The sequence below is a fragment of the Artibeus jamaicensis genome, unplaced genomic scaffold (genome assembly GCF_021234435.1).
Source record: "Artibeus jamaicensis isolate MK-2021 breed Jamaican fruit bat unplaced genomic scaffold, CSHL_Jam_final contig_332, whole genome shotgun sequence".
In the NCBI taxonomy this organism is placed as follows: Eukaryota; Metazoa; Chordata; class Mammalia; order Chiroptera; family Phyllostomidae; genus Artibeus; species Artibeus jamaicensis.
Window position 1 is genome coordinate 38,409,056 of NW_026521788.1, and position 25,163 is coordinate 38,434,218.

Consider the following 25,163-nt stretch of genomic DNA (forward strand, 5'->3'; position numbering starts at 1 on the left):
TGTGGCAGCCAGGAGAGCTCCAAGGGATGGAGTTTCCCCACAACCTTCCTTATTGTGTAGATTCTGTCCTTATGGTCTCAGGATGACTGTTGCATCTCAAGGCATCACATCTAGCCTTGGGAGTGCTACTGGTGAGTCCATCTTACATCTAAGGGATTAAAACAAGTTCACATGGCTAACTCTAGTTACAAGAAAGTCTAGAAAGGTGAATATACTTACCTGGGTATATTATCATGCTAGACAAAACTGTGATTCTGTTACAAAGAAAGAAGAGAGGAAAAATGTAGTGGTTGCCATTGGTGCAGTGTATATCGGACCATTGTGTTTCATATTTTTCTCTTCATGGGCCCACTTGGGGCTCAGGCATAGTTGTGTGATTTACTTTGGTCAGTGAAATATGAGCAGAAGTGACATGTATCACTTTCTAGTGGAAGCTTTAAAAATTGGTGCACATCCTTCATGTTCTTTTCTATTGGTGTGACAATTATAAAAACATGTATCAAGAAGCCTCTAGTTGCCTGGCTCCCTGAGGGATCAGAGGACATATGATGAATAAGTGAGAAATAGACTTTCATTTAGCTAGGCCACTGATATTTTTGTGAAGTTTGCTGTTGCAGCATAAGCTAGCCTATTCTGACACAGGTAGGTAAATAGCAGTATCTGCCATTCAGTCTTCATTGCTAGGTCATTATTGGACTAGTGAGGAACCAAGACCTATGCCTGAATTGGCACAAACAGTTTCCTCTGAAGCAAGGGCTGTGTCCCACAACAAGAAGTGGGAGTCCATAGCTTCCTAGGCATTAGGGGAACTGGAGCTGTCATTGATGCCATATCTCAGCCCACTGACCCAGCCACCCACCCAATGGCTAGCTCTTCAGCAGCATCTCTATCTCTTTGTCAAGCCATGAAATATGTGCCATGAGGATTTGCCACATTAGCCATGCATCCTAGCTTCCCTCTTACAGTAACAGAAACTAAGTCCCCTCTTCCATCAGATGGTATCTGCTCTGATCTCCCCTGGTTAATGGGTGGGGCAGGGTGGAAAATATGACACTCAAATGCTGTCAATCTGAAACTTAAATCTTGGGTGGGATAATCCAGATGAATTGGAAACTGATAGAAATTTATTCTACCCACTGGTGCTACTTGGAGGAGATCATCCATTAAGTCCTCCTATCTAGGTCCTCAGAGCTTCATTCATTGTAGTTCTTTCTGGCCTCTCTGAAAGGACCTGACATCATCCAGAGATTCCAGACCTGGAACTGAATGCAGCAACTGATTGAGAATCTACATCCTCTGTTTTCTTCTGATGTAGTAGGTATGAGTAGGATTTGGTGGTATATAGTATAACTGCATTATTTTAAGTGAGAACATTTTAACAAGTATGTTTATTGGAAGAAGAATAAGTGTGGAAGTCGGGCAGTCAAAGGTTCAGATTACAATGAACATTTCTTGTTTTTTCATGTCCAGAATCAATCCTTGCTTCTTCTGATGACAAAGCCCTTGTCTTCCTTTATTCTTAGACAGTGATGCAAGGTGGGCTGACTTCTCCTTAACTCTAGAGGTAGGCTTGATCCAGAGCCGACCAGTCGGAGCATTGTGTTCCTTAGGCCACAGTGATGGGAGAAGAGCTGGGCAGTGACTCACATTAGTTTACTGAGATCCAAATAATTTGGGGGAAAGTGTTGAGAGTGATTTTAACAATAACAGCAAATGCAGTAACTTGGCATTGTTCTCAACTCCTTACAATATTCTCCATGGACTTATAGCTGTGAGGATATAATCCAGGTACTGCTGAGAGCCAACTCTATATGGAAAATCTATCTAAAAGAGATGAAGAGGCGCCACATTCTGACGATGTCACTTAAGCCTGTAGATCCAGCTGAGCTGACTGCCTTGACTTATAAGAGCACTTTTGGTGCCTCAGCCAATTTGAGTTTGAGTTGCCTCTTGAAGTAAAAAAAAAAAGTACTGGCTAATATATTTCTGTGTTGATGTAAAAGACATATCGGTATCGGTACCTGCCTGCCCACAGCCCAACAGAGAAGACAGCCAGTAGGTGGGCCTGTTTTAGACCATGTGACCATTGTATGGGAGAGAGCACCTGAACCAGGACTTGTGGGTTTTCCTCTGGCATTAAGGATGACCGATGCCTATCAAATTCCTCTTGTTTGAACTGTGAGTTGGATAAAATGGCAGAAGCAAGGCATCTAGCTGCAGGGGAAGTGAGAGGGATGCACTAAGACATCAGTTTTCCTCCTTTTAAAAATCTCATGGCACATATAAATAAATTACTAAAATTCTGTGGCACACTGAAAGATATATTGTATTTTTTGCTGAATCTGACAAAAATAGGTATAATTTTGATTCATTCACACTGGTCAGCTATTGTTGTCTACTGTCATTTTTTTAATATGACAATCTAAAAGGTCATTGCCCAAGACTAAATCAGGTATTGCATGTTTGAAAAATTCTTGTAGCACACCAATTGAAAATCGCTGCATTAAGAAATGCCTCCGGGAGATGCTGGGGCCTTGGTGACTCAAGGTATTCAAGCAGCAGAAATTCTGTGTCAGTAGAGGGTGCTAGTTGGTAGAAAGAGCCTAGTAGAGGAAACTCAGTATTGAGATGGTGCACCTTGCTCCAGGAAGGAAGTGATGCAACAATGTATATTTCTGGACCTATCTTACTTGTTCCTGAGAACTTTTCACTTATGGTTCAAATCCCCATGTATTCTGATAACAAACCCATTTTTCCCCCAAGCAAGCTTTCAGGTGGTCTCTGACTTACCTTGCAAGACTCAATGCAGGTATTTGTCTTCCATGTTGCCTCCACAATACTTCAGGCTTGGCTGAAGACTATCACTGGGGCTGCTTTTGATAGCAATGAATGGAAATTGAACCCGAACTGGTTTTAACAAAAAGGATATTTGTTGGCTTCCTTAGTTGAGAAGTGAAGGGATGAGACCAGCTTTAGCCTTAACTGGATGCGAGGCTTGGATATATACTCTGGACCTGACTTCTCTCACATTCTCATTTTGTCACCCTCAGATTGGTTCCAGTACCAGGCTTTGTGTAAGATGGTGGCTTCAGATGGTGGCTTTCACATCCTTCTGGAAAACAGTGAATTTCTTTCTCAGGACTCTCAGAGAAGTTCTTTACTGAATGTCATTGGGTCTGTGTGACACATGCTTATCCTGAACAATCTCTGTGACCAGGGTAATGTGAGGCAGTCATTGGTTTACTCCTCCTTTGAGACTCACCCAAAGCACATGGGTATAGAGGAGAGAAGGTGAGTAATTTTTAGAATATGGGTTGAGCTACTGGAAGAGAGACCTTAAATAATACTGGCTTAAGCAATATAGAAGTTTCTTTTTCATCTGTCTGCAGGTAAGCAGCCTGGAAGCCCAGGTTTTTCCTACATTGTTGCTTAACTATCTCTAGGTATTTTGTGTGCATGGGTTTTGAGATGTTTCACCATCTCTGCTACGCAGCGGTTGGAAACAGAAAAGAGGAAAGAGGAGGGCTTACACCTTCCAGTTAAAGGCATCACCTCTGCATGCTTCAGTCCTGTTAGTGAGTTACTTGGCCAGTCATAGCTTCTAGGAAGATGAGGAAATAGTTTTTTTCCTAGATTTCTATATCTCCAGATGAAATACAGAGGTCCTTTAGACATAGAAGGAAATCATGACCAGTGGGGACCATTAGCAGTCTCAGTCCTAGTCTATTCCTTTAGCCAATTAAATATGTGTTCTCTGCCCATTCTTCCAAAGCTTTGAAAGCCCTCTCCCTGGGGAAGGCAACCCCAAAGATACTAACTGGCTTAACATCATGACTTCATGCCAACTAGGAGAGAGGGAGAGGGTGAGGCACATTTCTTCTGAAGGGCACCACTGAGAAACTGCATGCATCACTTCTGACATCTCACTGGACAGAGCTAGTCACATGGCTGGCTGGCTGCCCAGTGTCCGGACAATGTTCTCTTTATTCAGAGTAGGCATGTTCTCAGCTAGAGGAATTCTATTACTCCAGGGGAGAGAATATGAACTGGGGGACAACTAGCTGTCTCTGTCTTGGGGTGATCCCCAAAATGAAAGGGGGGATGGATTGTGGGGAGCTAAAAAGCAACAGATGTCTACTATAATGCCTCTCCTTTGTGTGCTGCAGCCCCTCTGTCTCTAATCACCCTGATTTAATTGTCTATTTGTCATTGTTGTCCCTGAATCCCTCAACACACAGGCCCTGAGGTCAAGGCATGTCTGATTCAGCATATATTCCAAGCTCATAGCCTAGGACTGGCATGCGTTAGGGATTCAGTAAAATATTTGTGGATGAAACTGAGATGGTAATGGGTATTCCTGGATAAACTGAATCTCTCTCTCTCTCTCTCTCTGTCTGTGTGAGCATCTATTAAATTCCAGGTCCTGGGAAGTCCATCAGCATCTTTTTCTCTCAAGGATCTTATGGCTAGAGGAGTCTCTCACACTCTGGTGACTCTTTGGTCTGAAAAACAGATATTGTTCAAGTAGTTGAAGCTCTCTGTTCCTGAGGCATCTCAGGTTAACTATTGGTTAATAGGCAAGCAAATTAACTTAAAGACAGCTGGGAAGCAAGCTGGTTCAGAATTTTTCTAGATTGTTATGATATTCCTATTCTTTTTCAAGTTACCTTTCCCACACTTAGACATGTAACTGACAGCAGTTTTTGTGATTCACTTTCTAAAACATTTAACCTAGGTTTTACAGGAACAAAGCTTTTTTGTATTTATATTCTATCAGTGTATGTGTTATTTAATTAAATTTCATAGTTATAACATGTACACTCGGAATAAGTAACTTTGATATGAACAAACTCAACTGACTCTTGGTAAGCCAGCTACTCAACAAGTGAAATCAGCAGTGTCCAGCTGGCTGTAGCGTATCTTCTGGGCCACCAGCATCTGGAAGGCTATGGCCTTGACTCTTCCCTTCCCTCTCTTACAACTGTGAGTCCTGATTAAGACTTGTCTTTCTTTGGTGAAGATTCTTCCTGGGAGATATCATTGCTGGTCATAAATATTGAGTAGGCTCCAACATTGTTTGGCCAACAGGCTCTCTCTTCTACTTTCTGAAGTGACTATTTTCAAACATCTTCTGCTTTACTCATCTATCCAAACTTTCTATCTTCCCCTTTCTGTCTCAGCACATAAGCTTGCCTTTTATTTCACAGAGAGAACAGAAACACAGACTTCAATTTCTAAATGCAGTGAGTTACCCAGGACTGCCCCTGTCAGTTCTTCCTGCTTCGTGGAGAAGCTGCCCCTGCTCCTACTTCACATGTTCGGGATCCCAGTCCAAGGACCTTATGCCAGCAGTGGTTCCTACTCTCACTGGGCCATTCATTTGGCCCAGTATTCCTCTCACCCTCCAAGGACAGAGGGCTCATGGTTGTAGCTCAGCCAAGTGAGTTCTTGCTCCCTTGGGACTTTGAAACTTTGCCTGAGAGGCATACAAAGGACAAAGAAGTAGAATCTTTCTTTTCATGGCGGTGACAGGGCAAGACCGTGGAGTGGCTCCTGCTGTTGACGAGCTGCTGTCTCAAGGAAACTGGCTCCTGTGTGAAAGGACTGAGGCAAACTCTCCAGTATTAGCTTTTAATCTGAGCTCCCTGCTGTCTTTCAACACATTTCCTTTTTGCTTAAATTACCCAGAGTCGTTTTCTGTTACTTGAAATCAAGGAATACTACTACATGACACAGCCTATTAAAAAACAACCAAGCCGTCCCCAACTTCCCCCCCCTCCCCCTCCCCTCTAGAAAAAATAAAATCTTAAAATAAAAAAAAAACAAAAACCATAGCCCTGGCTGGTGTAGCTCAGTGGATTGAACACAGTTTGATCCAGAGGATCGCGGTTCGATTCCCAGTCAGGGCACATGCTTGGGTTGTAGGCCAGTTCCCAGCAGGGGACACACGAGAGGTAACCATACATTGCTATTTCTCTCACTCTCTCCTTTTCCCCTCTAAAGATAAATAAAATCTTAAAAAAAAACAACCCAAAACATAGAACCCAAACCCAAAAATCTCTTTCTTGACTCCACATCCATTTCCAAGAGACTCTTTTCTCTCTTCTCCCCTTTATGACTATGCTTAAAAGAGCCGCCTGTGCCTGTGCTGTCTGTGGTTCTCTCCTCTGACTCATCCTTTCATCTACTCCAGTGGCTTCTGCTCCTATCACCTCACCAAAGCTGCTTGCTCTAAGTGGCCTCGGTCACAGCAGTGTCTTAGTTTCCCTCTTTCTTTTCTGGATGCTCTTTCATAGTCCTTTGCCACTAGTGTACTCACAGTGGGGTACTAGAACCTTTTCTTCAGTCTCCCTGAAAACCTTATCCACTCTTGTGACTGCAGGGACCTTTGTGCCCGTGATGCCCAGACCTTTTAGGAAACTCCAATCCTGTACGTTCAACTTGCGTGTCCAGCTGGTGTGTCTTCCATCCCACTGCTCACCCACTGAACTCCTGAGTGCACCATATTTGTTCCTCCTCTGTCAGGGTTCCACATCTCAGGAAATGGCACTTGGCTAGAGCCTCCTCTCTACCAAAGCAACCAACAAAACCAGCTCCCACACCATGCAGTCCTGGCTTATGTCCCCAGAACCTGACTTAGGAGGAGCCCGATAAATTTCTGATCAAATGACATAGCAGCAAGAGCACTCTACAGAACATTCCATAAACCTCATCTTTAGCACAGCCCTGTGAGGCAAGTATAATTATTGCCACTGCAGATGAGGAAACCAATACCCAGAGGTACGGACAGTATTGACTTGGTGTGGGACTGAAGAGCAATTGAATGGACATGGGGGGAGTTGGGGTTGCAGTTTATGTCTGGCTCCCCATCCTGGGCTCTCCCTGAATGGCCACAGGGAACTTCCTTGACAAATGGAAGGAGAGGACCAGTTGGACAAGAGGTCAAGGCTGGAATGATGCTCAGAGACCCTGGGGGCAGGTCCAGCCAGGTTGCATCTGCAAGCATCTAATGTGGTGGTAGACATTTGTTGACACCCAGCTCCAAGCAGGCCTCCTTGAAACACTTGAGATAGGAGGCTCGGAGGGTTCTCAGGTGCTCAGAGAGCTGGAAGCCCTAGGTTTCAGTCTCTGATCTGATACCAACTCTGTGTAATCCTGTGTAGCTCATCCCTTATTGGTGCTAAGTTGACTTCCCTAGAAAGAGACTAGGAGTAAGACTTCTGAGATGTGGAAAAACAAGTCCTAATACTGGGCAAAAATGAGTAGTGGCCTCAGCAAACAAATTCCACATTTGCCCCCTTTGGCCAGGATCCCCCTGCCAGGCTATGTGGTGGGAGGCCAAGGCCTGAAGCCTCTGATTGGACCCCTCTGCTGGCTTCCAGTGCTTGGTCCCCCAGGACAGCCATCTGTCAGGCTCTGTAATTGTGCCCTAAGATCCCACCGGAAGGGGTCTTCCTGAGCAGAACCCTATCCACTTCACCAGTGACTGAGTACCCAACTTGAGGTGGTAACTGACCAGGGTGGGGAGGAGTAGAGAAGGTAGGACCAAGGCTTCCAGGACTTAAGAAGGAAGATTTCAGGCTAGGGGGAGTAGGCTGCAGTGCCTGTGGTTAAAGGCCAGGCAGGAAAGTATGACGGCATGACCCACTGGGCCAAATGCTGTGCCTGATGTAGTACCATCTGTGTGTTCTTGGCAAACTGATGAGGGGCAGCTCAGAGCTACAGACAGGAGCACTAAGGCTGAGAGGGGCTGCACATGCAGAGAGCACACCAAGGCACAGGGTGGCTGGGTGCTGGGTCAGAGTTCAGACCTGAAACATCATGCCTTACAATGCCCCCACCCCTGCCCCAGGCTATGTGCCAGGGTGGCAGGGCCAACTGGAGACTGAGTGGTACAGGCTTCTGCCCAGGCTTTCCACTCTCTGCCTTGCTTGCAGGGCTGTGGGACTCTCTGTAGACCCCCCTCCTGGTGCTCCAGCGGCAGAACAGGGCCCAGAGAGGCCAAAGTTGAGGCTGGGTCCTGACGTCTTCCTAGAGTAGAGGAGGTGTGGAGATGGTCCCTGGACCAGAGAGGTGCAGACCCTTCAGCAAACAGCTGCACAAGCGAATCAGGGTTCCCTGGAGCTAGGATGGACAGAAGAGGGCCAGCATTGGGACCCAAATCTCCAAGACTGAGACCCAGAGATAGGACAAACTCCTCTTACTACTCTATCCTGGAGGTGGGCGGTAAGAGCCCCTTGAGGGTGGAAGCGGTTGGGGCAAGCCCGGGCCTGTGGTCATCTGCTGAGTCTGTGGGTCCAGAGCCTGGCCAGTGACTGTCGGAGACTGGAGGATGTTAAGGGAAATGAACACTCAGGACCCCAGCTCCGTAGGGTGTGTACAGGCATTCCCAGGGCCTGGACTGGCTCCAGATGTTTGTGGGGCAGGTGGGGAGGAAGCAGAGCATTTGGTGGATGCAGGGACAGCGGGAAGGCTTCGGCGGGGGTGGGGGGTGAGAGGGGGTGGGGGGCGGGAGGACGCTCAGCTCTTCCCCGCACGGTTATTGTGCGCGCCTGCTGTTGGGGTCCATGGGGGCTGACTGGAGACTGAGTGCCGGGAATTGGGTTGGGGGGGGGTGGTGGTCAAAGGTGAGATCGAGATGTGGGCCGGGAAAGGGGTGGGAGAATACGGGCCTTAGTGGCAGGGCGAGGAACACAACTCTGGGGATGGACTCAATGAGGTCGGGGTCGTGGAGGCTGGGCAGAGGGCTCAGCATACAAGGCTGGGAGCGTGGAGGGGCCGCGGAGGCGGAGCTCAAAGGACCAGGGTCGGTCTGGGGATCTGGAGGGATGCGATGGTGGGGTCCAGGTCTTGGAGAAGGGGGGTTCGTGGGGGACGGGCTTGAAGGGAACGGCTCGGTATCCGAGAGGGCGGGCCCTAGAGCAGAGTCGGAAGCCGAGGCTAGTGAAGGACGGAGCCAGGAAGACGCAGGACACACCGAGGGGCAGGGAAGCAGGGGGTCTCTGGAGAGACAGTCGCCGGCGTCGTGCAGGGCTGGCAGGGGCTGGGGCGCAGGGTCCGAGGGCGGGGCTCCGAGGACGTGGACTCGGGGGCAGAGTCGGGGCGGGTCGTCCGCGGACGCGGGCGGCCCAGGTGAGCGGGGGCGCCGCCCCCCGGGCCCCTCCTCCGCGCCTCTCAGCAGCCGCCCCGCACGCCGGGCGAACCGGGCTGGCGGAGTCTGTGGCCCAGGTCGCGTTCGGCTCCATCTTGGGCCGCCACACCGGGTACCTGTGGCGGCCGCGGGAGAAGCGCTTCCGCCGGCCTGCACGGCTCCGGGCAGGCGACAGGGTGAGAGAACGGTTCGGAGCGTGTTCGAGGGTGGGTCGGGCTGGGCCACACATGGCCTGGGTGGTGTCTTCCACTCCTGCTCCCCGAAACCCCACTCCCCGCCTTTCCCTGCTCTCAGACCCTCCGCATTCTGGCCCCTGCCCAGAACTCAGCGCCCCCTGTGCCCGTATTCCTCCTCCCCTCTCTGCTCTCATTGCCTATCCCATCTTCTTGTCTGTTTCCTCGGCCCATCTTCCCATTTACTCTGCCCAAGACCCCTGGTCCTGTTGCTTCTTCCCACTCCCATTCCTTCTCCGCGCTCCACGTTGCCCGCCGGTGACTGCCCCCGCTCCAAACCTCCCTTCGCCCTCCTGCTCTCCTTCCCTACTCCCTTGCCCCACAGTCCGGTCTTCCCTCAGTTACTGTCTTGACTACTGGGAAGGTCTTTAGCCTCGTTTGGAGGAACGTGTTGAGGACCTTCTTCCTGAGTCTGGATGGGCTTTCGGGCCGGAGGAACAGAGAAAGGAGCCCTGCCCTGGGGTGTGGATGTGGTGCGGTGCGGTGCGGTGCGGTGCGGTGCGCTCTGCTCAGGCCTGGGTGATCGGTGTGCGGAATGCGGCTGTGTAGGCAGTGTTTGCTGCAGGCTGGAACAGCAGAAGGGCCTGTGCGTCCACCTTTGGTGTGACTATGGGTGGGGCATGGGCCCATGGCGGTGCATGGGTGCCAGTGAGCCTGAAGGTAGGGGCACAACAGCCGTCTGGGCTGCTTCTGGTTTGGGACATCTGTGCCAGGAGGGCTTACCTTCTCCACCCAAGGTGCTTCCTGGGAAATGTGGGCAAATCCTCCTCAGTGGTGGAAGCTCTGGGGCTTCTTTTTGGTTAGCAGAGCTGGGTTCTTGGGGCCAATAACCCAGGGTGACCCTAGAACCCTTTCCTGGCACAACTTTGTTCCTGAACATCTTGTTCTTAAAGGCCCCTCTCTGTGATGGGCAAGTTTTGTCCCCTCCAAACACTCCCTCGCTGTAGCATTCAGTGCTGCATTGCCCAGCTTTGGCCCTGAGTCTTCCTGTCAGGCCATTTGCTGCTGGGTTGAATCAGACCACCTGCTGAAGATTGCCCCACCCCCACTCTGCAATGAGGGATTTGTGAGGCGATAACTCTACCTGGTGTCTGGGGGCTAAGGCCCATATTTAAGAATTGGACAGTTTCCCCTCTTGGCCACATGTGTTTGCCTTTTCCTGTTTTGGTTTTGCTGGAAGCAGAAGTCACTATTCTCCTTACAAGGGGAGGAGTAGGGCCCGAAATGGGCCTGCCTTGGTCTTTTACATTGGCAAACACCCGAAGGCCTGCGTCCCTGTGCTGGGGTGACATAGCAAGAGGTAGAATCTTGGACCAAGAGACCTAGCAGTCTCTTCAGTTGGGTCAGGCTGGAAATTTCTGCAGAGCTGGGAACTTTTACTCAAAATGACATTGCTTGATGGCTGCATGTGAGCCTGGTTCCTCCTCCATGTACTGATAAGCAGAACGGTGGCAACAGGACAGTCCTGTATTGGCTAAAGGTGCTGGGCACTTCACAGCTTTGATCAGCGTCAACTGGGACAGGAGAGAGAACATTAAAGTGTCACCCAAAGAACACCAGGGGTCTTGGATACTTTAGTGTTTCTGTCCTTTATCCTGTGCTAAAACATCTTCGCAGGGCCTCTTTAGTGTAAAACATTTTCCAAAAGACTGTTAACAATGATCTTTCAAGATAGTCCTTATGCCATCACATTTAGTCTTCACAAAACCCCTGCAAGGTAGGGATTTACTTCTGTCTTGCAGGTTGAGGAGCTGAAAGAGGTTAAGTGTCCACTTGAAGGCATGTACACAAGAAGGGGAAGAGGCAGGGTTGGAAGCATATTTCTTGCCCCACCTGCTCAGACACGGCTCCGGTGCATATGTGGTCAGCTCTCATCACTCCCTGCAAGGCTCCTTTCCTTTGAGCTAGGGGGTATGGGAAACCTCCTTTTCCCCAAGGTAACCTGCATTACTTCCCTCAGAGCCTGTCTTGCTGTTGGGGGTGGGAAGGCCAGGTTGTAGGAGGAATACCCTGTTGGGGTTCAGCTGTAGGTTCTCAGACATTTCTGAACTGCTCCAGGTCTCAGTTTTGTCACATGACACTTGTGGAAGTGGGGTGAGGAAAGGAATCAACAGATACAGAATGTTCCCCCACCCCACGGGGACTTTGTTGTCACTGCTGTCTCTGACTCACGGCCGTGGGTACTGGGGAGCTACCTGGCGAGACAGGCACAGGGGAACCCTTGTCACTGATGGCTTCTCACTTGCTCCTGGTAGGGTCTGATGGCACCCCAGCCTCACTTCACCTGGTTCCTCAGGGGGTCCAGGGCCTGGCTTGGTTCTCTATGACCTTGCTCTCTAGGAGGGTCCAGGGTAGGTGGAGCTCAGTCAGAGGCTGTGTAGGCTGTCCAGATGGGGCCTCCTTGGTGTTCTTAGACATGCAGCTGGGTGGCTGTCTGCTTGCCTGGGGCTGTCAGTGTCCATAGCCTTCCTGGCCATCTGGCACACTTCCTGTCCTCCTTGTTCTAGGGCAAGTCACTAAACCTCTGAGCTCTGGCCTTCTCATCTGTGGAATGTGAATGATAATGTATCTCATGAAGTTGCTGTGACAATTCAATGAGACAGTACTAGAAAGAATGTGGTACATCGGTCACACAGTGGGTGATTTAGTCCTAGGAGCTGCTATCATCATCATCATCATCACCATCACCATCACCACCAGGATTGTTATTGGCCTTGTTGCCCTTCTCTGTTTATGTGTCCATCATTCACATCCTTGAGGGCAGGGCCTGGGTCATGGTCTCTCTTGGCTACTCATCATTTTCGTGATCCTTCCAGGAACCAGTCTGGTATTGGCTCCAAGGAGCAGCTAGGAGGGGACACTCTTGCCCAGGTTAGGGCTGGGTCTGGAACTGCTCAGTCTAGTATGGTAGTCTTTAATCACGTGTGGCCAGTGCCCACTGTATTGGATAGTGCAGAAGAGAATCTTTTATCATCGCAGGCAGCTGTGCTGAGCCTGGACCCCATAGCAAGCCTTGAGCTCTGAGGGCGCCACAGCTTCAGAAACATCCTCACTGTTTGCTTGAACAGCCAGTGGCCATCTGCTGAGTGCTGACAGCAAGAAGTTTGTAATTATACAGAAACTGAGTTCCTGAGGGCCCTTGCCACATTCCCTTTCAGGTGGCCTTGCTCACCAGGCCAGGGTGGTTAGTTTTTTGGCAGTTCTTATCAGCCCAGGGGTGGGAAGGCGGGACTGGGGTTGCCCAAATTGTCCTCGTTTCTTGTTGTCCTTGCCCTGTTTCTCCAGCCCATCCTGCCTGGCAGGGAGTGCCAGAGTGATGTTCCTAATTCACAGCTTTGGCAAGGGCCAGGTTGGCCCAGGTGCCCTGACCCCACTTCTTCTGTGGCCCTGCCCAGCCCCAGCCCACTGCTGCTCCCCCGGGTGCTCTGAACACATGCCTCCTGCCTTTTGCTCACCCTGTTCCTCCTCCCTGGGCACTCTTTCCCTCTTCTTTCTCCAGGCTCAACTTACATGGCCGGGAGCCTTCCTACCCCAGGAAGCCTTTTTTGATCCATCATACAAAGTGAGTACTCTTGCTCTAGAAATGCCATCCCTCAGACTCATTTTTGGTGCTGAGTCCTTTCCTTTGTGTATGACTCTTGTATTTGTTCCTTCTCTCCACCAGGCATACAGCAGGCATTCTCTGAGTATCAGCTGTATGTCAGGTTAGTACTGGGTACTGGACAGAGCAGGGGAACAGGTTTTAGGCCTGCTTTGATGGCTTCAGGCTGGTGAGAGGTCCACGGTCGGCCAGACTCTTCCATCCAGGCCAGATAGTCCTCAGACAGATAGGGTGCCAGCCCAGCTCAGGAAAGCTTCCCCAAGAGGCGATGCTGAGGTTGAAGGGGCCAGTACTGACATGAGGCTACAGATGGGTCAGTGGCAGGTCTAGAGGGGTCTGTGTAGCTGAAGGAAGGGACAGAAATGGTAGGGAAGGAGGGAGGCAAAGAGGGTGCAGGCACACTTGGCAAGAGGGGGTTTAAACTTCATGGAGGGTGTGTCTGATTGGTGGTTTGGGACCCATTTCCAGGTCATAGCTGGATCTAAGTTAGTCAGAGCCCCTCTGGCATGCAAGTGCTCAGGAAATGGCTGTGGAATGAACAGATGCTGAATGAGCTTTGCATGGAAAGGGCTGATGTGGGGGGGGTTCTTCCCTCTCCTTGGAGCCAGAGATAGGAGTTGGGAAACTCCTGCCCTTTCAGATGCCAAGACGGAGTTCCAGGGTCAGAGAGCTCAGCCAGGCTGGGCCAGAGAGAATGGGGGTAGGCCGTGGGAGAGCCCAGGCAAGTCTCAGTGTGTCCTCTACTCATTGTTTATTTATCTTACAAACCTTCTCTGGACCCCTAGTGTATACCAAGGAGTCCCCAGTCCAGAGCCAGGTGGATACTGACAGCCATGGGAGGAGCCAGGCTAGTATTTGTCAGTCGAGCTTTACTGGTTATTAAAATACTGCAATACTTATGTGCTGATTGACTAAGAGCTATTTGAAATGTCTAGTGTCTTTTCACTGTTTCGCTCAAAGTTCCCACCCACAAGGCCCCGCTCTTGCTCTTTCCCTGACTTCTCCGCCATCCCATAGTCCAGCAGTAAAGAGTCACCAGCCAGCGTGGTGGGTGGTCTCCAGGACTCTATTCCCGGGCTGGTTCTAGTCACTTGGTACTGGTTATTTGATATTTGTAGTGTCATGCCTGTGTATATGTGTAATAACCTTGATTTGAAGTGTCTAGTATCTTGTCACTGTTTTGCTTATGGCTCTGAGCCTTTAGGAGGCTAGGACTGAAGCTCTCTCTCCAGTGTGCCCAGCACCTTGTGAGCCTGCAGCAGAATCCAGCAGAAGTGCTGCCACACAACTCAACTGTCTTTCCTCCCTCTCTTTTCTGCAGGCACTCATGAGCACCAGCCACCCTGAGCCAGGTGCCCAGGCACCCTTGAACCCCCGCCCACAGCCCCTGTCTCGGAGTTCTTCCAGCCTGCTGGGTGAAGGCCGGGGACAGAGGCCAAAGCTTCGAAAAAGTGCCAGCAGCACTGTATGGCAGGCCCAGCCGGGCGAGGCCAGCACCAGTCCCCAGGTCCTGGAGGAAGAGGGGTACCAGGCTAAGAGCACAGAACAGGCACTGACCTCCAGCCCCAGACCACGGCCTGGTGCTGTGGGCCACTGGCGGAGCAGCACAGTGGGCAATATATCTACCATGGGCGGTGGTGACCTATGTCACCTGCGGGCCCCCAGCACCGCAGCTGTGCAGAGGAGCCACTCGGACCTGGTCCATAGCACCCAGACGCGGGGCCACAGTGGTGTTCGAAAGGCCAGCCTCAGCTGCTCAGCCCTTGGCAGCTCGCCAGTCCACAGGGCTCAGCTGCAGCCTGGCAGTACTTCTGGCCAGGGAGGGCAGGCCCCTGCAGCCCTGGAAAGAGACCTGGCTGCAGAGGCTGGGACTTCAAACTCAGCCTGGACGTTGGGAGAGAGTCAAGTGTGGGTGTCACCACTAGTCCTGGGAGGCACAACCACCCACAGCAGTAGCCCCAAGGCCAGGCCCAAAGCCACTGGGCAGTCGGCCACCACCTCCTGCCAAGCTCTGCCCCCAGCAGCTCAACTCTGTGGCTTGACAGAGGTGGGGGCCAGTGACTACTGCCATGCTCTGCCTGCCCCTGGGGTCTTGGCCTTTCCCAAACTAGTAGCATCAGTGAGTGAGTCTGGGCTGCAGGCTCAGCATGGGGTGAAGTTCCAGTGTAGGTTGCCTGGGGGTCTTCCTGGGCATTTCCACTGCTGCGCCCATCCCTGGGGTCCCACTGGATTAGCTATGGAGCCTGGCGCCAGGACCAAGGATGTGTGGACCATGACTTCAGCCAGTGACTTGGCCCCAGTGTTGATGGCCCCTCTGTCAGCACAGGATGCTGGTGTACAGGCAGCCCCGATGGCAGAGTGCAAGGCTGTGGCTACCAGCCCACCCCTGGAAGCCCCTGAGGCCCAGCACACATTTCCAGAGGTAACTCTGGGATCCAGCCTGGAGGAGGCATCATCTCCCGTGCAGGATGTGCGATGGGATGCTGAAGGCATGACGTGGGAAGTGTATGGAGCTGCAGTGGACCCTGAGGTGCTTGGTGTGGCCATTCAGAAGCACCTGGAGATGCAGTTTGAGCAGCTGCAGCAGGCACCTGCCAGTGAGGACAGCCTGTCTGCTGAGAGTTGGAGGGGGCCACTACGAGCTGTCATGCAGTCTCTGAGGCACCCCAGCTGCTGTGGCTGCTCCAGCGCAGCTCCTGAGTGAGGAGCTGTGGCCCTAAGAGCTGTCTTGGGCCCATGGACTCAGCCCCCAACCAGAGACAGTGGAGGCCACGTGCTCTTTGGCAGCTTTGGACACATCTCTGCTGTAGGCCGCTATCAGACCACAGGACTTCAGTCTGGGGACTTCTTGCAACTTGCAGCTGTGCTGAGTTTTAAGGGCTTGATTCCTAAGAGTCACATCTCTGCACATCTGGGCTCTGAACTTAGGGATAGAGTTTTAGCAGTGCATCAGGGAGATTCTGATATTTCTGTAAAAATAATTGTCTTTTGCAGTCTCTTCAGATCTCTGCAATGATTTCCCTTAGGACTCTCAGCGGCTTTATTTTAGAACAGGGCTGAGACATAATGAATCCTTGCCATGACATGTGGGGCCCCAGGTGACAGATCGGCTGGGTCTTTAGAGAAGTGAACTGACACTGTCGAAGGCCTCCTGGGTGCCACATACTGTTTGTTACTTGTTGAGTCTTCACCTCTTCATTCCGTGTTACAGACAAAACCACAGACATTTGGCAGGGTTCTGGCTAAAACACCTGGGCTGGACAGCTTGAAGTGGAGGGCTAGGATGCAAAGCAGGGCTGGCGGAAGCCTGGGTTTTTTTACCTGCAGCATGCCTGGTCAGTCAGGGAAGGGCAGCCATGAACACGAATTTACCTAGGCCACATTCTGTGCCAGCTTCTATGGATTCCTTGGGAAATGTGACAGGCTGTGCCTGCCCTCACTGTGCTCATGTAGAAGAGAGGTACATCTCAGTATGAGGGTGATGAGCTTTACAGAAAGTCCACAGCGTGCTTGTAAGAGCCGCCTTCCTTGTAGGTCACTGTGCCCACAGGAACAGAACAGGTGGCCAACTGTCCCCAAATATGTCACACTGCCTGAAATTACACCATTATTACCTCATTCCTTTGATTTAGGGATTTATTTTCAGTGGGTACAGTTATTCAAAGAAGAGAGGGTAGGAATCAATGGGAAAAGAGAAGGAACCTGGATTGGGGTCTCCCACCTGGTGGAAAATGGAAGGAGCTGTGAGGCCGTGGGGGGCAGGGAGGCCTGTGAGCCAGGGGATTATGGGAGCGGGGAAGCCCAGGACACCAGGGTACAGCCTGACTTTATCACCCAAGGATCTCTCCAGGCCTGTGGAGGATGGGAGTGGGCTTGGGTCCTCATCCTGGGGCTTCAAGTTGAAAAATCCAAGCTCCTGAGACAGTCTGTCAGCCCACCCTGTGACGGAGCCAGAAGGTTAGTGTCCTGCCCAGGGTCACTGGGCATGGGAGGGTGGAGTCTGGGTGCACATGCAGCTTTGCCCATGATGGGGCCCTGTTTTGGGCCCCCTTTTGCACCTGGAAACCCAGGACCTGACAGCAGCAGCCCCCCCCCCCCCCAGGGACCTGGTACTCGCCGAGGTAGAAATGATTCGGGCAGCACTGGGTTAATTTCACAAGCAAGAGTGACATACTTAAGGGGCCAAAGGAGCAGGTGAGAAAGGCATACTTCAGGTCAAAAGCCTTCCAAGGCCCCTCAGTGGGCTCTACCCAGAACCATGGCTTTCACAGTTCTAGCTGGGCCTGATAAAATGCCAGACTTGCTTCAAAATGACAGCAAGTTGGAACAACTTTTGCCAGTGGGGTAGGGACAGAAGGTTAGGTGTGAACAGCAGGAAGGAACTTGACCTAGCCTCCCTTTAAAAAATAGACCAGGCAGGTTTTTTGTGCAGTCATGAGTCTCTAGGCACTGTCTCGCCCAGAGCCTGGGCCTGTCCTCTTCTGTGTGGTACAGGGCAGGCACATCATGCTCTCAGGAGTGACACATGGGTACTGGGCAGTCTTTATGCCAAGCCCTGCTGAGGCACCAGGCTGGAGAGAGCGAATGGCTGTGGGGACATGAAGGGAAGGGTAAGGAATAGGACTGAGGAGGCCACCTTCCTATAGGGCCACAGCTAAGCAGGGTCTTGAGGACACAGCGGGTTTGGACAGGTGGGCAGAGGGTGAGGAGTGTGTCAGGTAGGCAGAGAATAGCCTGGTCAGGGGCTTGGAGGTCCCTGTCCTGCCTGGGCTGTGTTGAGTCACTGTAATGCAGGCTATTTGGAGGTGTTGGGCTGGGAGGCTAACAAAGGAAGTTCCCATTGTGAGCATCCTGGAGTGAGGAAAGGGACTCAGGGGAGGTGTGGAAGGGATGGTAGGGCCAGATTTCATTTTAAAAATAGCCCTTTGGCTACCATTGGATAAATTAGTGTGGAAGGCAAGGGCCCAAGGGAATGGGGGCGTGGGAACCAAGGAGGAACCCGTTAGGGTCAAACACACACACATGTGGTGTGGATTCAGGAAGGAGTTCCAGGAGGCTGAGGAGCAAAAGGAGGTGAGGCTACTACCTATGACAGGTGGGAGGTTCTGGAGGGGAAGGTGAAGGGCCACATGCCATAGGGCTTGGCTGGGACCAGTGAAACCTTTCATGGAGAGACTTTCTTGTGTCATATGCAGATTCTCATGAGTTCACTCTGTTCGGCCAATGTGTGCCTATTCTTGCCACCTCCTGGCAGAACCTGGTGTGCCAGCATGGCAGGCTGGGCCAGGCCCTGAGTGGGAATGGGATAGCTGAAGCTGCCTACCCACTTCATCTTGACTGAGAGAAATCTCAGGGTGGTGTCCTGAAAACACCCTCCTCGTTAAGCTTGTTGTCCTGAGACAGCAGGAACTGTGCCCACTAGCTACACTGTACAGCCGCAGCCCACTGTGGATTGACTGTAGGTTAATTTCTGAATTTGTCCTGGAGGCAGAAACTGCCCCTGCCTCCCACTCTGGTCACTCCCTGGGCAGTCCTGACTGGCAGTTGTCTAGGGTCCTGGGACATGGCCACCAGCTTGGTTTACAAGTCTCTCAGACTCCGGATTTCTGATCAGACTTTCTGGGTCTCCTTCAGTTCCTGCTCTGGGAGGTGGTGGCTTTCATTATTTGTACATTTGCTTTGAACTTAAAGTAGTAGAGGTCAGAGCTTTGCCCAGGAAGGGTTGTTGGTCCTGGCTGGTCTTATTTTTTTTTTTTTTCTCTCACAGATTCTGTCCTTTGGAGGATTCACCCCAGATTACTAGAGTTCCCTGCCCAGGCAGGAATTCCCCTCCCTTCTATCCCTGTCTCTCCTGCCTGGCAGCCTTCCAAGCCCCCAACAGCTGAAGCCTGGCTTTTTGGAGCTTGTGCCCTATGGTCCCGGCCAGGACACAGGCTGCCATCACCCTGGTAGGGAATCACTAGTCCACTTGGGGGGAAGCTGTTCCTGCTAGAGTATAAGATGCTGCTGCCCTGAGGATACAGGGCTGGGAGGGTGGAAAAGCAGAGGATGGTCTGGTGCCACTGACAGCACTTTCCATGTCAGCTGCATTAGGTCTGTGTCTCCTAGAGGTGCTGGATTCTTATTTAGCAAGGGGCCAACTGACATGCCTTTCCAGTGCAGGTCTTGGCACTTAGGACATGAGAGTGGGGCACACTGTAGTTTAGTGGGTAAAGCTTGAGTTTGAATCCTGGGTCTCACCTACAGCCGTGAGATTTTGGGCAAGTTACTAACTTTGCTAATCCTCAGCCTCCTTCTCTATACAATGGGTATGATAATGGTGCCTCCTTAGGTTTCCTGTGAAGAGTAAATGGAATAACCCCCATAAGATGTCTTGGCACTGAGTTAGCACTCAGCACACATGCTGGTGGTATTGGACGGCACTTCTGTAGCCAAAGGGGGGGGCTAGCTCTTGCCCACATCCTGTCTTCTTGACCATTCCTCATTCGCAGCCTCTTCCAGCTCTTTTGTTCCCTGATTTGCACCTTGCTTGGGACATGTATGCTCTGGCTGTAGCCATCCGAAACTGTAGTTCCAAGAGCCCTGTTGAGGACCATCTTAACCCTCATTGCTCACTGGTCTGGGGCTGGGTTCCCTGGAAGCTTGTGCTGGGATGAGGGTTCTGAGTTTATTAATGAGAGGGAGTGGGAGCACAAGGCAGAGAAGGGATAGAGGCCCAGTCAAGGGTGTGATTTCAGGTAGATTCCTGGCTTAGCCCAGGTCCCACAGGGAAACCCTGGGTCCAGGTTCCATTTTGAGGGTAAGGGCCACCAGGGATGGGGGTGCAGTAATCTCCAAGCACTTCTGGCTCTGGCATGCAGGCTAGAAGCTCCAGGAGCCCGGGCAGGGCTCTGCATGGGGTTATAGGGCTTACCCCAAGGGAAGGGTGCATAGAAACTATGGGCATCTGAGGGGTCTGGGGGCACACTTGCCAACAACTGCATCCATACCTTGAGCAGCCGTTCATGCAGTAGACTTTCATGGAGCCCAAATCTCACAAAATGCCTAAACCCTCTCTCTGTGAGATACGCTGAAGTAGTTCTGTCTCATTTGTACTCAGGCCGAGGGACCCTGGTTATCGAAATGCAGAGCTTTCCATGTGCTCATGTTAAATTGCCTCTCATTCATCATCTTGGTCTGGTTCAGTTTTTTCATCTGAAGCTATGACTAATCCTTTATCAGTCTGTATCCACTTGTTAGGCAGTGCAGAGCCAGATAGAGCCTGGGGCCTGTCATTGGGTTGTCCTGAAGTCAGCACTGGTCCTCATGTCCCTATGAAACCACACAGTCATCCTTGGCAAATTTGTTAAAATCCAGATCTCCAATATCAGTAGCATTCTTCTCACTGAAATCACAGCCAAGAGACCCTCACCTTCAAACAAGGAAAGGAGGGTAGTAGGGCCTGACTTGAGTCCTGGTTCTCCACAAGGTTGCTTCTGGAGTTTTCTGCTTCCTTTCCTAAGATCTTAGCTACTTCTGTTTCATGAGCTGTTCAAGAAGTTTGAGATTAACTGCAAGCTAAGATTTATAGACTCTACCTTATAATCCTCCCTTTTGAAGACTGGGAGCCAGCCCACCCCGACCCACAGCCCACCTCCTCTTGGGCACACTGTAGTTCACCTCATGTCTCCTGGAAAGTGATTGTGAGGGTGAGGGGCATGATTCTCATGACAGCCTGTCTCTGGCACCTTCCGCATCAAGCCTTTCCCCAGGGCAGCTCACCTTTTTGGTGGGAGTCTTTCTGAAGCTGGATGGAATTCTCCCTGAAAGGTCTTCCTCTTCGGGAGAACCTGGGGCTAGTTCTGTTGCTGAGGTTACAGAATGAAAATAAACCAGGAAAAACATCTCAGAAAAGTCAATGTTTAAAAAACCAAATCAGCCCTGGCTGGTGTGGCTTAGTGGATTGAATGGTGACCTGAGAGCCAAAAGGTTGCTGATTTGGTTCCCAGTCAGGGCACATGCCTGGGTTGTGGGCTGGTCCCCGTTGTGGGGTACATGAGAGGCAGCCACACACTGATGTTTCTTCCCCTCTCTCTGTCTTTCTCTTTCTCTAAAAGTAAATAAATAAAATCTTAAAAAAAAATCAAACCAAAGTTGCATTGGCCTATAGGACTGGGAATGGACCCATGGGGTCTGACTCTTGCTCCACGAGGTGGGTAAACACAGGTTTTGCTCACTTCTGCAGTGACTCTCCATGGCTTGTGCCTTATTTCTCTGCCTCCAAGTCCAGGATGGCTCAGCAAGGAGGCAGGTCTGACCCCTGAAACATGTGCTCCCAAGTGGGTGTCCTCACATTCATTTCTCATGGCTCTACTTTGAAGGAGATAGTGTGGGAATTATAGGAATATGGAGCTTAAGGTAGGTAAGTGTCCAGCTTTAAGGTGAATGGCTTTTAGCCATGTACTCCTTACTTAGTCTGCCCTGGCCTGGGACTTTTCATTTCCCAAAATCTTCCCCAAGAAAAGATGTAGGGTGCTTTCTCAGCATCCTGTGAACATGGGTGCAGGAGTGCAGTGCCTCATGGGCGTCTGGCCAGAGGCAAGTGGGGAGGCTCTGCCAGTCCTGTACCCACTGCCCTTGGTGCTCTTTCTCCCCACCCTCTATTGCTCTTGAATCTCTGTTTCTCCCCTTTCTCCTTTCCTGTTTCACATCCTCTTTGCCCTGTAGGAACCTTCTGTATCCCTAAGGTCCCACTCCCCTTACCATGCTTCCTTCCCCTTATGCCAGGGTCTGCCGTGCCTTATCCCCCCTTCAATAGGAGTAGTCTCTCTTCCTGTGGTCTGTGCCATTTCTCCCTGAGCCGTCACTGGCTTTGGCTCTTGGCATTCCTGATTCTCACAAGTCTAGGCTCTTCTGCCACACATGTCCTTTCTCTCCTTTGGTGAAAACTAAAATGTTTGAGCTTGAGGTAGCTTTTGAGCATCTCACTAGAGAAGGCAGCCTCCTTGGGACACTTTGGGGTGTTTTGTCCTCAGAGTGTCAGGTTTCTATCACTTTTGCCTCAAAAGAGAAAACGATTGTCAGTGGTTCTGCTGGGTGACATGAGGCTTTGGTCAGGCTGGAAGGGCATCCCAGCAGTCCCCAGTTTTGGTGACTTATTGGGGCTTGAGTGGCTAGGTCACCCAATGGGTAAGTGGATGGGTATTGCCCCTCTGCTGACTTTAGGTGGGCCATCTTCTCTTTCATGCTTTCAGAATTTTCTTTCTTGCCTTGTACATAGGTTGTGGCATGGCCTGGGCATCAATTGGGACACACATTGTCCCATCTCTGTGCTTCTGTCATGTGTGGGAATGGTCTTGTGTCTAGGAGCCAGGGATGGAGTTAGGAGAAGGAGCCTTTTGGCTTTGCAGTGGGTAGACAGCTGAGAAGGTGCCCATTGAGAAGTGTGAGCAAAACCCAAGCAGGAAGGCTCGGTTGGGTCTGGCTTTCCCATGGCTCACCAAGTAACTCAACCTGGGGTGCTGGAGCCCAGCTGGGAAGGAGTGGAATTATCCCTTCATCCCAGGCCTGCATGGCCCCTCCTCTCTAACCTTATGTGTCTCCCTCCTTCTAGTCACTTCTCATTTTTTAGCAGTCAAGGGTTTGGGATTCAAGCTTTGTGGCTTTCATCAGCCCAGCCTATGTCTCTTGAGGAAGACTCTCTGGTTTGATTTTCCTTCCCCTCACAATTGAGGGGATTCAGGGAGTGGGGAAAGGGCTTCTTTCTGTGAAGATTCCAACCTCTGAACTTCTCCGTCCCCCAAAGCAATCTCCTGTAGCATCCCTTGGGTGAGGCCCGCGTCCTCCTAAGTGGTCATTCCACTGGGCTGGGGAAGGGGAGGCAGGAGCCTGTTGGGCTGTCATGTCAGGCCTGGGACACAGAGCACTACTGGAGACACCAGGAATACTGCCTGAGTTTTGCTGAAGGGTAGGGCAGCCAGGTGAGAAGTTGGATCCTGCCATTATTTGAATTATTGACTTTTTTCATGTAATTTTTTGCATTAATTTTTAAAATAAATATTTTTAATATTTTTATTTCATTTATTTATTTATTTTAGACAGAGGGGAAGGGAGGGGGAAAGAGGGAGAGAAACATCAATGTGTGGTTTCTTCTTATGGTGCCCCCCCCACTGGGGACCTGACTTGGCCTGTAACCCAGGCATGTGCCCCAACCAGGAATCCCATCAGTGACTCTTTGGTTCATAGGCCAGTGCTCAATCTACTGAGCCACACCAGCCAGGACAATTTTTGTTTTTGCATTAATTTTGATTTCAAAATATTGTACAACATTTATCTTAATTACCGAGTCTTCTGTCTACCCCTTACATTTTGTGCCTAGTCCCTGCCTGGGCTCCTCTTCTCCCACGGCTTTAAGTCCCCTGAGCACCCTTTGGTCATGGAATTGGGGCTAGGAGCAAGGAGGCTGCCTTTTCTCCAACTACCCCACGTTCCCACCACTGGTGGGTGCTGAGTGGCGCTGGGGTGGGATGGGATTCTGGGGCTATCAGGGAGGGTCAAAGGCTCAGCTGCCTGGTGTGGGTCCCAGGGGTCCAGGTGGGGTCCCTCCCGTGGGGTCTCTCCCAGGGCTCCTGCTTAGTGCAGGTCTCTGAGAGCAGTGTGGACCAATGGTGGATCTCTGATGACCCCTAGTGGCCATGGAGCTACACACCCTCACCAGCTGGCAGCCCCATGGAGCGACTTGACCTCCAGCAGGACCCGTCCTAAGTGCAGAGGTTGGCCATGGGGGCAGTATTGTAGTCTGATGTGGGGCTGGGTGAGGGAGTGGCGGTCCACACCAGGTAGAAGGTGGTGCTTGTGCCTTGTCCTCCCCATCACACCTCCTCTGGACACTCTCTGCCAACCAGGTCCACCTAGTAGAAGATCGAGAAGAGGAGTACACAGGTGGAGATGCTGGGAAGAATGGAGAGGATGGAGTCCAAGCAGTGACGTCAGCACCTCGGGGGGGGCACGGGGTGGAGGGAGAGGGAGACAGCTTCACTTACACCTTCGATTTGGATGTGAATTACTACATGCCAAGGGGGCTGGATGTAGGGGCCTTTGTCAGTGGACCCTACATAGGTGTATTTTCATAACCATATGGCTTACCTTTGGGTTTAAAGTTGCCTAGAGCCTCTGAACTTCCCTGTGGTCCCACACAAGGGGGTCCTCTACCTGGGCCATGGGAGAGTCGGTGTGGGCTAGGACTGGGCCTCCCGGTAGTGGGCCTGACCCTGCCTGGCAGAAGAGATCAAGGGAGAGAGTATGGGGGCAGTGGACTGAAGAGGAGATGGAAGTTAGAGTTGACTGTCACAGGACTGAGGCCTAAAGTTCAGAAGTAGGGCTGATTCTGCAGGTTTTCTCCCTTGTCATTCCTCGCCTGGCATGATCTCCACCCACTCCAGCTGGTGCCAAGGCCAGTGAGGTGTGTCAGGGTTGATGGCAGCCAACAGAGAGCTCAGAGGGAGAGTCTATTCCTGACAGCAGGTCAAGCAGGAAGACAGGGTGACAGCCTCACAACTGAAGAGTGGCTGGCTGTGCAGGGAACTGAGAGAGAGAGCGCAGCCTGCACAGGACTGGGCTTCCCTTCTTCAGTAGGGGAGAGGGGGCTGTGTCCAGGACAAGGACTCCTCTTTCATTCCATGCCCACAAAGCCTCTCGGAGATGGCATCTCCCTTAAGACATTTTTGGCTACAAGTAATTGAATTGTGAAACAAAAATTATCTAAAAATTTTGAATGTTTAATTTCTCACTTAATTCTTAATTTCATTTAATAATTTAGGAGGCCACTGTTCTAGAGTAGGCACAGCGGCTCAGCGAAGACATCAGGAATTCAGAGTCTTTCCATAATTTTGCTCAGCCATCTTCAAGGTGGTCACAAGAGGGCTGCTGTACTTCCAGATGTAATATTTTCACCGTAAGGAAGAAACCTATAATCTACTTAAAGAAGTTATTGGCACACACCGTTCATTAATTGAAAACATCAGGTTTTCATATTCTGTCAGTGAATGAAAACAATAATATTGGCTGCCACGTTCTGACACTAAACAAATGGCAGAAGCAATGATGATGTTTCTCATGAATTATCTTCTTACAATTAGCCCCACTTCACAATGACAACTGAAATTCAGAGAGATCAAGTAACTTGCCCTGTTTTATGATC

The 25,163-nt window shown here is 51.0% G+C and overlaps 1 protein-coding gene across 2 annotated transcripts in view; it reads left to right on the forward strand.

Annotated features, from left to right (window-relative positions):
* Positions 1–16,973, forward strand: part of GPRIN2 (G protein regulated inducer of neurite outgrowth 2) — a 38,310-nt gene extending 21,337 nt beyond the window's left edge. Inside the window, exons 1-4 of one of the 2 annotated variants that reach the window (XM_037150706.2) lie at positions 9,246–9,327; positions 12,884–12,946; positions 13,049–13,088; positions 14,307–16,973. In XM_037150706.2, the coding sequence (XP_037006601.2) occupies positions 14,313–15,689 (1,377 nt within the window). In that variant the 5' untranslated portion in view covers positions 9,246–9,327; positions 12,884–12,946; positions 13,049–13,088; positions 14,307–14,312 and the 3' untranslated portion in view covers positions 15,690–16,973. Of the gene's footprint in view, positions 1–9,245; positions 9,328–12,883; positions 12,947–13,048; positions 13,089–14,306 lie in introns of those variants that run through there. The other variant, XM_037150705.2, reaches the window with a different exon arrangement.
* The last annotated feature ends 8,190 nt before the right edge of the window (positions 16,974–25,163 follow it).